This window comes from Plecotus auritus (genome assembly GCF_963455305.1).
Source record: "Plecotus auritus genome assembly, chromosome: X".
NCBI classification, from domain to species: domain Eukaryota; kingdom Metazoa; phylum Chordata; class Mammalia; order Chiroptera; family Vespertilionidae; genus Plecotus; species Plecotus auritus.
This window is the reverse complement of record NC_137784.1, coordinates 129,216,928-129,229,801: the sequence shown is the minus strand read 5'-3', so window position 1 is coordinate 129,229,801 and position 12,874 is coordinate 129,216,928. Positions and strand designations below refer to the sequence as shown.

At 47.9% G+C, this 12,874-nt stretch overlaps 1 protein-coding gene across 9 annotated transcripts in view; it reads left to right on the top strand.

Moving 5' to 3' along the window:
* The first annotated feature begins 10,346 nt into the window (after positions 1-10,346).
* CD99L2 (CD99 molecule like 2) overlaps positions 10,347-12,874 on the top strand; it is a 105,519-nt gene continuing 102,991 nt past the window's right edge. For 6 of the 9 annotated variants that reach the window (XM_080653807.1, XM_080653806.1, XM_080653801.1 and 3 more), the window contains exon 1: positions 10,372-10,546. In XM_080653807.1, the coding sequence (XP_080509933.1) occupies positions 10,480-10,546 (67 nt within the window). In that variant the 5' untranslated portion in view covers positions 10,372-10,479. Of the gene's footprint in view, positions 10,547-12,874 lie in introns of all 9 variants that reach the window. The other 3 variants (XM_080653802.1, XM_080653803.1, XM_080653808.1) reach the window with 3 other exon arrangements.

Below are 12,874 nucleotides of genomic sequence, written 5' to 3'. Positions count from 1 at the left end.
AGGGGTGGGCAAACTTTTTGACTCGAGGGCCACAATGGGTTCTTAAACTAGACCGGAGGGCCGGAACAAAAGCATGGATGGAGTGTTTGTGTGAACTAATATAAATTCAAAGTAAAGGAGCGGAGGGGAGAGCAAGAGAACCCTCCGCTCTTTCGGCTCCACGGGCCGGATAGAACAGCCGAGTGGGCCAGATCCAGCCCGCAGGCTGTAGTTTGCCCACGGCTGGCTTAGGGTCATTAGCATTTGGATACCAGGATACCCATTGTGCTAATGGGTAGCAGAAAGGAAAATATATGTTCACACAAAAACTTTTACATGCATGTTCATAGCAGCATTAATCATAATAGCCCCAAACTGGAAACAATCCAAATGTCCATCTATTGATGAATGGATAAAATGTGGTGTATCCATACAATGGAATATTATTTAGCCATAAAAAGCAACCAAGATCATGCTACAACATGGATAAGCCTTGAAAACATTATGCTAAGTGGAAGAAGCCAGACACAAAATGGCACATAGTATATGATTTATTTGTATGAAATGTCTAGAATAGGGAAATCCATAGAGACATAAAGCTGATTTGTGGTTGCCAGGGGCTGGGGAGGAGAAATAGGGAATGCCTACTAATGGGTATGGGGTGATGGAAACAATCTGGAAGTAAACAGAGGTGATGGTTATGCAATGCTGAATGTATTGAATACCTCTAAATTGTACACTTTATTTATTTATTTATTTATTTATTTATTTATTTATTTATTTATTTTAAACTAGGGGCCCAGTGCACAAATTCATGCACCTTGAAAGGAACTGTGATCTGCGAGGCTGCATTAGGCACAAGGGCTGGTCTTGGCCCATCCTCTGCGCCCCCCGCGGTCCCTGGTCCCCTGTCTGTCGGCAGCCCCGCTCCTGCCTGCTGCTGCTGCTCCCACCTGCTGATGGCCAGGAGTGATTGGGGCCGGCGCCAGCAGTGGGTGGGAGAGGTGGCTGCCAGCTCCAATTGCCCCTCAGGAGCAGGAGGAGGTGGAGAAGCCCTGAGGGGCGATCGGCGCCAGCAGCAGGTGCGAGTGCCAGAGCGGACCATGGAGTGTGGGAGCAAAGAATTTTCAGTAACCATCAGAGGCTCACCCTGATGACAGCAACTGGCATCCCACCTTGGTCTGGCACCCCTGCTCACCTACTCCACCATCCCACCCTGGCCAATGCCCGCCATGTTGCATCCTCTGCTGCTTGCTGCCAACACCTGCCATGTTCCGCACGCGCCCCCCTGGTGGTCAGTGCACATCATAGAGACCAGTTGTTCCACTGTTTGGTCTATTTTCATATTAGCCTTTTATTATATAGGATTATACACTTTAAAAGGGTGGATTTTGCCCTAGCCAGTTTGCCTCAGTGGATAGAGCATCAGCCTATGGACTGAAGGGTTGTGGGTTCAATTCTAGTCAAGGGCATGTATCTTGCCAACCAATTGATATGTCTCTCTCACATTGATGTTTCTCTCTCTCTGTTTCTCCCCTCCCTTCCACTATCTCTGAAAAAAAAAAAGGGGGTGAGTTTTATGTTATGTGAATTTTATCTCAATTTATAACAATTTTAAAAAAGCTTCTATTATGTCACCAGGGCTGAGAACCAGGGGATCAGTGAGAGGAGACAACAATTTTCAAAGTAGCAGGCCCAGTTCTAAGGGAGAGTCAAGCACAGAGATCATAGGAGTAGAAAGAACGGGCCCCTCACACTTCTGTGGCTGCAGGGGGGGATAGGGAGGGCAGTGTGTTCTAGTAAGGCCTGGGGGATAAACCAAAGCCAGCCAGGTGGAAAAGAGAAGGAAGGTCATTTAGTCAGGCATTTGGATTTGCTCTAAGTGAGATGAAGAGTCTTTAACATGAGATTTATGGATTTTAAGCAAGGGAACAACATGATCTGATTTATTTTTAAGAGGCTCCCTCTGGCTGCTGGGTGGAGAATGGGCTGGAGGCAGCGACACAGTTATTCAGGGCAGAGATGGGTTGCCTACATCCAAGGCTGTTTAAAAATATGTTTTTATTGATTTGAGAGAGAGAGAGGGAGAGGGAGAGAGAGAGAGAGAGAGAGAAGAGAAACATTCATCAGCTGTCTCCCATATGTATCCCAGACTGGGGGTGGATCGAGCCTGCAATCTGGACATGTGCCCTGACCGGTCTCAGTCTTTCAGTGCACAGGACAACACTCAACCAACTGAGCCAAACCAGCCAGAGCCATCCAAGGCTGTGTGGAAGGCAGAGTTTTTTGGACTTGATAATGGAGTGGATTAGACCAGGAGAGGAGTCAAGGCTGTCTCCTAGGTTTGTGGACCCAGCAACTGGGAAATCCGTGGTGCCATTTACTTGTGGGGACCATGTGGGGGAGTGGCAGGGTGACAAGGATGGATAATTCTGTTTTGGACATTGTAATGCCTCTGAAAAAGCCATTAGACAATGCAGAACAGCCACTTGAATGTAGATATCTAGTTTCACAGAAGAAGCATGGCTGGAGAGGTAAAGGTGGGTGTGATCTGCATGTGGGTATGAATGAGATGGCCCAGGGAGAGAGTTAGAGTGAGACGAAAGAACCTGGCAGAAGGTACAGTGTGAGCAAAAACACAGAGAAAGGAAGAAGCACAGAGGTTTGGGGCCCAGCAAGTGCTCCAATGAGGATGGATGCTGGGGCCAGGAGTGGTGGGAGGGAGATGGTTGAAGATGTCATCTGAGGCCAAGTCCTGCAAGGTCTTGGATGCTGAGCTCAGGAGTTTACAGCAGGTCCCAGGAACAATGGGAAGAAGCTTGAGCAGGGCAGGGCTGTGATCTGACTGAACACTTTCAGATCCCTCTAGTGTGAAGAGTAGACAGAGAAAGGGAAGTAAGGATCCCAGTTAAGACGCTCCATTTTCTTGCAGTAGTCTCAGGTGGTCACTTGTGTTGGGGTGTCCTTAGTGGGGGTGGAAAGAGGGGAGTTCTTTGAGAAGTCTTGAATGAGTTGAATTGCTAGGTATTTAATACATGGTAATCAAGTTTTGTTCAAATTTACAAATCAGTTAGTGGCAGATCCATACTGCTCCGATTTTTCTCTTCCTCAGGTTACCCATGCCTGGTGATAAAAGTCTGCTGTCAAACAGAGGTTTGACATTTGCATAGGAGTTAATGGAATAGAATGGTCTTGTTGGATGGACTGGTATTTGGCTACTGTAATATCCAAATTCACGTCCACCAGTACCTTATGGGTGTGTGTGTGTGTATGCGCATGCATGCATGTGTCTGTCTGTGTGCAGGAGGGTGTTTGATGTATTTGGTGCCCCAAATAAGTGGCAATGCCCATTGAAAACCAGCAGGAGGTAATCTGATGCTGCTTTCCACATTTGTGTCCTGTAATTTCTTCTGAGGGGTTTCTTGGGCTGCTTCCATTATAGGAAAAGACATAAAGAGGCCAAATATTGGTTTCTGTGGGTTGTATCTCCCAAGTGCTTCAGGTAGACTTCACTACTTAAGTTAAATAAGTTCCTTACATCTTCACATTTGGTAGGCAAATGTTAAGTCCTGTTCCTGCGGAGGTCAGGATTCAGAGTGGAAAATGCTGCCTCGGAAGTATTACAGAGACATAAATTATTTCTTGCCAAGTGCTTATGCAAATTTCATATTAATTCGACTGAGCACTAAAAAGAAATGTACAGAACAGTCTCTTGCATTAGGAAAACATGCAGGTATGAGGTTTTGCCCTGCTTGACTTGGCACACAGGCTTCCAGAAGATGGGTGGGTGTTCTGCATTTAGATTTCCAGAAAAGAGGACTCCTCATGATAATGAGCCTTGAAACCAAGTCCTGACCCACTGGCATTTTGTACCCGTCTTCTTTTCCTCAGTATTCTTGTCACCATGACCACCATTGCCATTATCATCACTGTTGTATGGTCCTTGGTGTATTAAGAAAAAACTCATGGGGGGCAGGAGCAGCCGGGGAGAGGTCAATGGGGGAAAAAAGGAGACATATGTAATACTTTCAACAATATAGAATTTAAATTAAAAAATAAAATAAAATGAAAAGAAAAGAACTGAAACCCCCAAACGGGAATTCTAACAGAAATAAAAAGGATGAGATGATTAGTATCTAATGGGAATCTGTGGCACTGGATTACAAAATGCTCTGGTCAAAGGATCCCTTTGGGGGGGTGAGCTGGGGTTGAGCAATTTTATGACACGAAGTTGCAACAGGTATGATTGGGGAGGAAGGATTCTGAAGAGGTGACTTCCAGAGAGATCGAAGTCACCTCTTTCTGTGAAGCTTCAGCTCCTGACCAGCCACACTGGGTTGTATCCAGGCATCCAGCAGAGCCTGAGAATTTACATCCCAGTTCCCTGCTCTGCCTAAGCCTGGCTAAGCACTCCTGGAACTCTTGCCCCAGCCTCCTCACTCTTCTCCCTGCCTCTATGCTCCATCAAGATCCCCTCTCTACTTTCCCCAGCTTTTTATTCTTCAATGGCTCTGTCACCTAGAGCAGCATTTTCTAAGGGAGATGCTGGATTTTGTACAAGAGACCCCTGAGTCTCAGTAAAGAAATGGTCCATGAGCCCGGCCGGCATGGCTCAGTGCTTGAGTGTTGATCTATGAACCAGGAGGTCACAGTTCAATTCCCGGTAAGGGCATATGCCCGGGTTGTGGGCTCGATCCCCAGTAAGGGATGTGCAGGAGGCAGCTGATCAATGATTCTCTCTCATCATTGATGTTTCTATCTCTCTCTCTCCTTCCCTTCCTCTCTGAAATCAATAAAAAAATATATTTTTAAAAAAGAAATGGATCCATGAAATGTCAATCTGATCTTGTCACTCTGCAGTCTCACCCCGGCCCCACTGAAAACTCTTCGAGGTTCCCAGTTGCCTTTGGATAGAGTCCAAACTTCACTTGCTCAGTGAGTCCTACATGACCCAGATATAGCTGACTCATATTTCATATGTTTTGAGCTTTCTCATTTCTGGGCCTTTCCTTCATCGGTTTTCCACCCCCCACTCCCCCCCGCCCCCTCCCCCCCCCACTACCACACACACACCTATCTGCATGGTGAATTATTACTTTTCCTTAAATCAGCTCAACCCTTGTCATCCAACTGGGATGGGCCCCACAGTGCCCTGTGCTCCCCTCTCTAATTGCCTGTATCACATGGATTATAATTGCTTGTCATCTGTCTTCTCCCCACAGGGCACCTGGGACTAACTTTCCTCCCTGTCCTGAAAACTGGTCCAGGCCCACATACTTATCCCCTTCTTTCATGGACACTGCTTCCTCTACCACATATGTACTCTGAATCTAAATAAACTCTTCTCTTCAGCCCCACAGATCCCAGCCTCTCCCCCCTAGATGATGCCAGTAACCACTCCTATAGCCACTCTGCTGTTTAATGGTTAAAACCCTGTAGTGGCTTCCCTTTGTTCTCAGAATCAAATCTTTGCTCATTAGCATGGCATTCAAGGCTCTGCCTGACCTTGCCTTATCATAAAATCCAAGAACTCTGTGGAGAGGCGTAGAAGACTGAGATATAATTTGCTTACAATTAAAAACTATGAAAGAGAATATTGTTTTAGAATCCATTTTCAGGGCTTTTGTTTACATATGGGGTGTGGTGTGTTAAAAAAAAGTTTCAGGGTCCTGGGTGGGCTGAATATGCTGGTATAGGCAGTGATTCCCAGACTTGTGAATTTTACTAGCAAGTAGATGTCTTTCTTTCTTTCTTTCTTTCTTTCTTTCTTTCTTTCTTTCTTTCTTTCTTTCTTTCTCCTTTCTTTCTTTCTTTCTTTCTTTCTTTCTTTCTTTCTTTCTTTCCTTCTTTCTTTCTTTCCTTCTTTCTTTTTTTAAATTTGGGGATGGGTAGGGTTGCCAACTTCCTATTTTGCAAAGTAAGCACATTAAACAAAACACTACCATCTTTTCATGAAATAAAGGACTTTTGTATACTAAAAAGCCTATGATTTCAGAATAAAGGTCAGTACTCTAGCTTTATGGGGAAAAACTTGCAACAACAACCTCATTTTTCTTCTTTCGCCTGGGACTGGTAAAGACCTGATGTGTGATGTCAGGCATTTGGGGAACTTTTGTAGCTCTTCGTGCTCCCCCTCCCCTCTGCTAGCTAGCCTCTGTAATTCCCATTGAAATGCACGAAGTCTTTGTCTCTTAATTGGCCTGCACAGTGGGGAGTTCAGGGGGTAGGGGAGGCGTTGCTCCCTTTCCCACCCCTATGGTGCAGGGCCCCACAAACTAGTTTGGTTAAGAGGGATTAACTAAAGGCTGTGCCAGAAAAGAGGAAGCAGATGGAAGGGCTGTTGAAACCATGAGCACAAGCTGAGCTGCCTTGGGTCCCCTCAGCCTTTGTCACTGCCCTCCTTCTCCATTCTGGCCCCCCAAGGATCAATGGGAGTGGAGGTTAGCAGGAAATGGCACTCCTGACATGGACAGTGGTGCTCTCTAGTGGCCCCTCCCACTCCACAGTGGTGGTGGTGGAGGCGGCGGTGGCAAGGCCTTTCCAGTGGCCTGGTGGCCAGATGCTACTAGTGATTTTGTTTTTATTTTTAAATCTTTATTATTGAAAATATTACATATGTCCCCCCCCCTTTTCCCCATCAACCCCCTCCACCCACCCCCATACCCCACCCCAGGCCCTCACCACTGGTGGTAGTGATTTTGGCCATGGGTGAAGGAGGCCCCCTTGGGGGACTTTGCAAGGAAGGGTCTGTGGCACTTGTGATCTAGACTGGAACTCTGCACTAGTGATAGTGAGATATAGCTGTTTTGGAATTTAGAGCACTCTTCCCAAGACTATGGTGTGTAATGAGGGTGGGGGCAGAGGTTGGGAAATGGTGGAATACCAGGCTAGCCCTCAGAAGTCCTCCCAGCTCCATCTTTGCCTCTTTTGTACTCTCAGACTCAACTCCCCTGATGGCCATTTGTCTATGGCATACTTCTCTGTCAGAGCTGAGGAAAATAGGGCTTTTTAGGAGAGGAGCTTGTCAGACCAAATGGTTTTCCAATTGGTGACAATTTTTAGGATGTGAGAAGTTCAGGAAGGTGTAAGGAGTTGCAAGAGGGTGGGGACAAGGCCGGCTGGGCCAGGAGTTGGCCCCAGCTCCCATGTTCAGGGGCAGTGGGGAGTGTATGTGTGTGTGTGTGTGTGTCCAGGGGCAGGCACAGAATCAGAGTTTCTAAGTGTAGAATTTCCTGTTTGTAAATCAACTCCATGTTCTATTTCAATTCAGCAGGATAACCACTATCTGACTGACAGGATTACCAAGTTCTAGGCTGGTTTTCAGCCTGGCAGACTCGGGACCTAGATGTCATCAGCCTTTTCAGACTCACACTAACCTAATTTACATGAGACTTAGAGACTAGCCTGGGCCCAGATGAGTCATTTTACTAAGTACATAGGGAGAGTTATCTGGTAGGATAACGGAACTCAGACATTTTCATTATTTTGATTAATTACATTTTTTTGAGTGGGTGTCTTTTGGCACATGGTAAACATTACCCTTTTCTTTTTAAAAAAGTATTTTTATTGACTTCAGAGAGGAGAGGAGAGGGGGAGAGAGAGACAGAAACATCAATGATAAGAGAGAATTATTGATTGGCTACCTCCTTCACACCTCACACTGGGGATTGAGCCTGCAATCCAGGCATGTCCCCCAAACCCGAATCGTGACCTCCTGGTTCATAGGTCGACACTCAACCACTGACCTACGCCAGCTGGGCAACATTACCCTTTTCTGTTGGTTCTTATTTCTGTGTCATCCTGTGTTCTGGTGGAGCACACTGTTTAGGTCTAGCACCGTCATCTGTTAATATTCATCCTTGTCACCCCTGGCTGGTGTGGCTAAATGGTTGGGCATTCTCCTTGTGCACCAAAAGGTTGCCGGTTTGATTCCTAGACAGGGCACATGTCCGGGTTGTAGGCTTGATACCCGGCAGGGGGTGTGCAGGAGACAACCAATTGATCACATCCATGTTTCTCTTTTCCTCTCCTCTCCTCTCTCTCTAAAACATTCAATAAAAAATATTTTAAAAATATTCATCCTTGTCAGAGTTCAAGCTGGTAGAACAGAGGCCAGCAAACTTCTCTGTAAAAGGCTAGGTAGTAACTATTGTAGGCTTTGTGGGCTCCATGATCCCCGTCACAATAACTGAACTCTGCTGTGCCAGCACAGAGATAGCCATCAACAATACAGAAATTAATGGTGTGGCTATGTGCCCACAAACTTCATGGGCCCTGATATTTGAATATCATATAACTAACTCTCCCATGTCACAAAATAATCTTCTTTTGATTTGTTTTTCAAGCATTTAAAAATACAAAAACACTCTTAGACTGCAGGCCATGCAGAGAGACAGGTGGGCTGGATTTGGCCAGTGGGCTAATTACCCCTGAGCTAGAAGATAGTTTTACTGTGTATGACACCATAACCAGTGTTCAGCTGGTGGGGATTTAGGTGTCTGCATTACACATGTACCAGTTAGAGCTCCTGGTGGGTGTGACTGTCCAGGGCATGTTGACTGAGATGGCCTCAACTCAGGCTGCATTTTCCTCACCTCCACAGTGTAGGCCACTGACTTTCCACTATGTCAATTAATCCTTAACACAACCTATTGAGCCCAGCCAGGATTTCATCTCTGCCTGACTCTAAAGCACATGTTCTTAGCCATTCACCCACTGGGCTTCCTAGTGATCCCCTTGTGCCTAAGGACACTAAGGAAATGGAGCTGATTTACTCCTCAACCTCAAGGAACCTTCATTTTGCTTCTTTCCCCTCATTAATCATTGAGGTGTTACATGAAGTTGTGAGGAATAAAAAATAAGGGCAAAATACCTAGAATATACCATGCATGTAGTATGTGTTCAATAACTAGCTATTTCTGCTGGTAGTGTGACACAGAATAAGTAAGCACTGCCCTGGAAATCCAAACACCACTTACTCCTTACGTTTTATTTTTCAAGCCCCAGGATTCAGGGCAATGGATGGAAGTCACAGGCTCCATTTCAAGGAGACCCTTACTCCCCACTATGGCTCAGAGGGTGATTGATGGAAGACACTGGTGTGTGTGTGTGTGTGTGTGGGGGGGGGGTCTTTGGAGGGGTGGGCCCGGCGGTGTGGGGCACAGGAAGTCTGCGAAGGGACACTGGGTGGACGTGGTAGTAGCTGCCCTTTAAGGACAATGTGGCCAAACGCAGCCCTTGTCGAATAATGGTAGGGACAGGCTCGACGCCCCTGCTCTGCCACTCAGGACAGCAGCGGTGCTTTCTCTTGGTCCTTGAAAGCTGGCTGCAGCTGGAGCCCTTCTTGAGGGCGTTCACGTCAAAGGCTGGAATGGGCATTTGGCTCTTCAGGGCAGTGCCAGAGTCTGATTTTGCCCGGTCCAGGACAAGGACTTCGTTTGCGGGGGTTCATGGGAAAGGACTGCAGCGCGTTTGTCTATTAGTGAGCACGTTTATAGAGAGACTCTGCAGATATGAACTTTCGCTTTCGGCGCATTCATCAAAGTCTCCGGAGAGCTAACCCTGTGCCTACCCCCTAGTCCCCGGGGCCCGTGGCGCTCCAGTTCAGTCCACCCCCACCCCTTCCCTCTGGCCTGCCCTGGCGCCCTGACCTCGGGCTAGTTTCCTCCAGACGTATCGCTGTTTGCCAACCGCCGCCAGACACGAAAACAGCCCTTTTTGTTAATCTCTAGACGGGGTTCCACTACAGTTTCCTGCAGGCATTAGCGAGTGGGCGGGCAGCCAGCGGCTCTGAAAAACTAAGGTCGGCCACAACGACTGAGGCAAAAGCGCGGGTGCCATCCTGGAGCCGCAGCTGGAGGGGCCTCTAGGGAAGAGCCTTTTACCCTGAGGACACCAAGGTCAGAAGGGTTAGAGCTCTGTCCAAGGGTCACCAGTCTGGCAGACCGCACTGGGCAAGCACGCCGCCCTAGGTCCCGCTACAGCCCGGAGTGTGGCGCACTGCGTGTAATTCACCTCACACTCGACTCCCACGCCTCTGGCTCCTTCACTACTGTTGACTCACTGCTCAGGGCCCGCAGGGTCCACCTCGGAGACTTCCATCTCCAGGACCCGGGTGGGAAGGGCCTGCAGGCAGCTCGCCGATGCTGGCCCCGCACCCAACCCAGACAACCTCACCCGCGGGGTGTCCTCTGGATCCGCCCCTGGCGCGCCAGCCCCGCCCCCGAAACTGCAGGCTCCCCCTGCCGCTAGCGCCTCTGTCGCAAACCCTACCACCCCCCTCTCACCCAAGCAGGGCGCGCACCTGGCGTCAGCGCTCGTGCGCGCCCCTTTCGGCACTCCCGGAGCGCGCTGCACGCTCTAGCTCTGGGCGGGTCCTGCGGTGGTGGCAAGGCTCCTCCTCCTGCTGCTCCTCCCCTTTCCCCACTCCATCTGGACCTACTCCTCGGGTGCTCTCGCGCAAACTGTTCTCCTCTGGGTCCCCTCTGTCCGCTCCCAGCAATGGTGGCCTGGCCCTCGGCGTTTCTCATCTGCCTCGCTTTCTCCTTGGACACTCTGGTCCAGAGAGGTAAGGCGAGCGGGTGCACGCGGGGACCACCCCCCTGGGACCCGTGGGGCGGGGGCTCGACGCCCTTGCGGCCCAGTGGTGCGCATGAGCGGCCCGGTGCCCGCCCCAAGGGCCTGCGCGGGACACAGTCGGCAGGCGGTGGGGCGGGGGTGCGAGCCCCAAGCCCACTGGGGGCTGACCCTGCTGCGATCCACGTGGCCGGAAAGGAGGCAGCGGGACCCCTTCTGGTGCTGGGCTGGAAACAGCAGGATAGTACCCCTTAAAATCCTGAACAAGGTGTCACCACCGGTGACAACAGCTGTCCTCAGGAGATTGCCTTTGGGAAACCTTGAAGAGAGCACTCATTCCCTCCAGCGGGGCTTCCCGAAATGTGTTTCTAGGCCACCTGCGACAGAAACACCTGGTGAGCTTCTTGGGCGCATTCCTACCCCACTTTTCAGGATCTCTGCAGAGACGGGGACGTGTAGGTCTAACCAGCTCCCCAGGTGCCTCTGGTGACCTCCCCAGTTTTTGAACCATTAATGATATTTTGCCAAAGATGGGGAGAGAGAAATTCTGCCGAATCAAGGCAGTAAGTTTCTTAGATCCTGGCTATTCAAAGTGTTGGCCAGGGCCCGCGCTCCATCACCCGGGACTTGTTAGGAATGCAGCATCTGGAGACCCCTGCCTATGAGTCAGATTCTTCACTTTACCTGGATCCCCGGGTAATTTGCACTCAAGTTTGAGAAGTGTCTTAGAATAAGTTGTCTGTGGTTAAAAATAGGGTCTCACACTTGTACTGGCAGAATCTTCTCACAATTATTTATATCCCATCCCCACATCAAAAAAAGGGTTTTAAAAAAACACTGCAGTTGAGTACAGAATTGTGCTCTGAGCTTCCTGACAACCAAGGCAAATTCAACTAATGAAAAACAAATGAGCTGAGCAAAAATAAGTTTGTCTTAGTACTGACTTCTTGTGGGATTTATGTTACATATAAGGAGCACTGGAAAACAGTAGACAGTGCTAGACAAAATAGTTTTGCAAAAGATGCAGAAATGTTTCTCATCTGAGCAATTCTCCTGGAGTTGGTACAACATGGGAAAAAGGTGCCAGGTTCTGTTCTAGACACTGGTAGTGCAGTGAACATAACTGGACTGTCCTCATGGAGCTGATATTCTGGTGGGGGGTGAAAACAAGTACAAACATGACAGTCTATATGGCATATTGTTAGTGCCTTGAAGAAAAACAAAGTTACAGGGTTGTAGAGTTTTCTATTTCTTTTTGAGGTTAAAAATTTAATTTTCTGTATAATGCATTTGTGGGGAAAAAAGTATAATCATTTAATTGACTTGCATCTAATGATGTGGAAAATTTGAGTGTGGAAGCACAAAAAAGTTAGAAAAATGATACTCTTTTAAAGGCTGTCTTCTGAGCCCTAACCGGTTTGGCTCAGTGGATAGAGCGTCAGCCTGTGGACTGAAAGGTTCCAGGTTCGATTCCGGTCAAGGGCATGTACCTTGGTTGCAGGCACATCCCCAGTAGGGGGTGTGCAGGAGGCAGCTGATCGAGGTTTCTCTCTCATCGATGTTTAACTCTCTATCCCTCTCCCTTCCTCTCTGTAAAAAAAATCAATAAAATATATTTTAAAAAAAATAAAGGCTATCTTCTGAAAGTTTTCAACATGCTACGTACATTGAGAAGGTGAGGAATGTAAATGATCAAGTCTCAGTTTTTCACCATCATGTGTTACACTAGGTCAGTGGTCGTCAAACTCATTAGTCAACAGAGCGGCAAACTGCGGCTCGTGAGCCGCAGTTTGCTGACCACTGCTAGGTGATTTAGGAGGTGGTGGAGGAAACTGAAAACTGATAAAACCATTAAAATTGTTTTGTGTGGCCCAGCCAGCATGGCTCAGTGATTGAGCATCAACCCATGAATCAGGAGGTCATGGTTCAATTCCCAGTCAGGGCACATGCCCGGGTTGTGGACTCGATCCCCAGTAAGGGATGTGCAGGAGGCAGCCGATCAATGATTCTCATCATTGATGTTTCTATCTCTCTCTCCCTCTCCCTTCCTCTCTGAAATCAATAAAATTTTTTTAAAGAAATATTTTTGGGTTAATCCTCACTTGATATTTTTTAAAATAATTCTTTATTGTTGGAAGTATTACATATGTTCCCCTTTTTCCCCCATTGACCCCCTCCAGCCCGCTCCCACCCCAGGCCTATTGTCTGTGTCCATGGGACATATATATATATATATATATATATATATATATATATATATATATGGTCTTTGGTTGATTACCTCCCACCCACTCACCCTCCCCTGTGTTCCAGCTGAGAT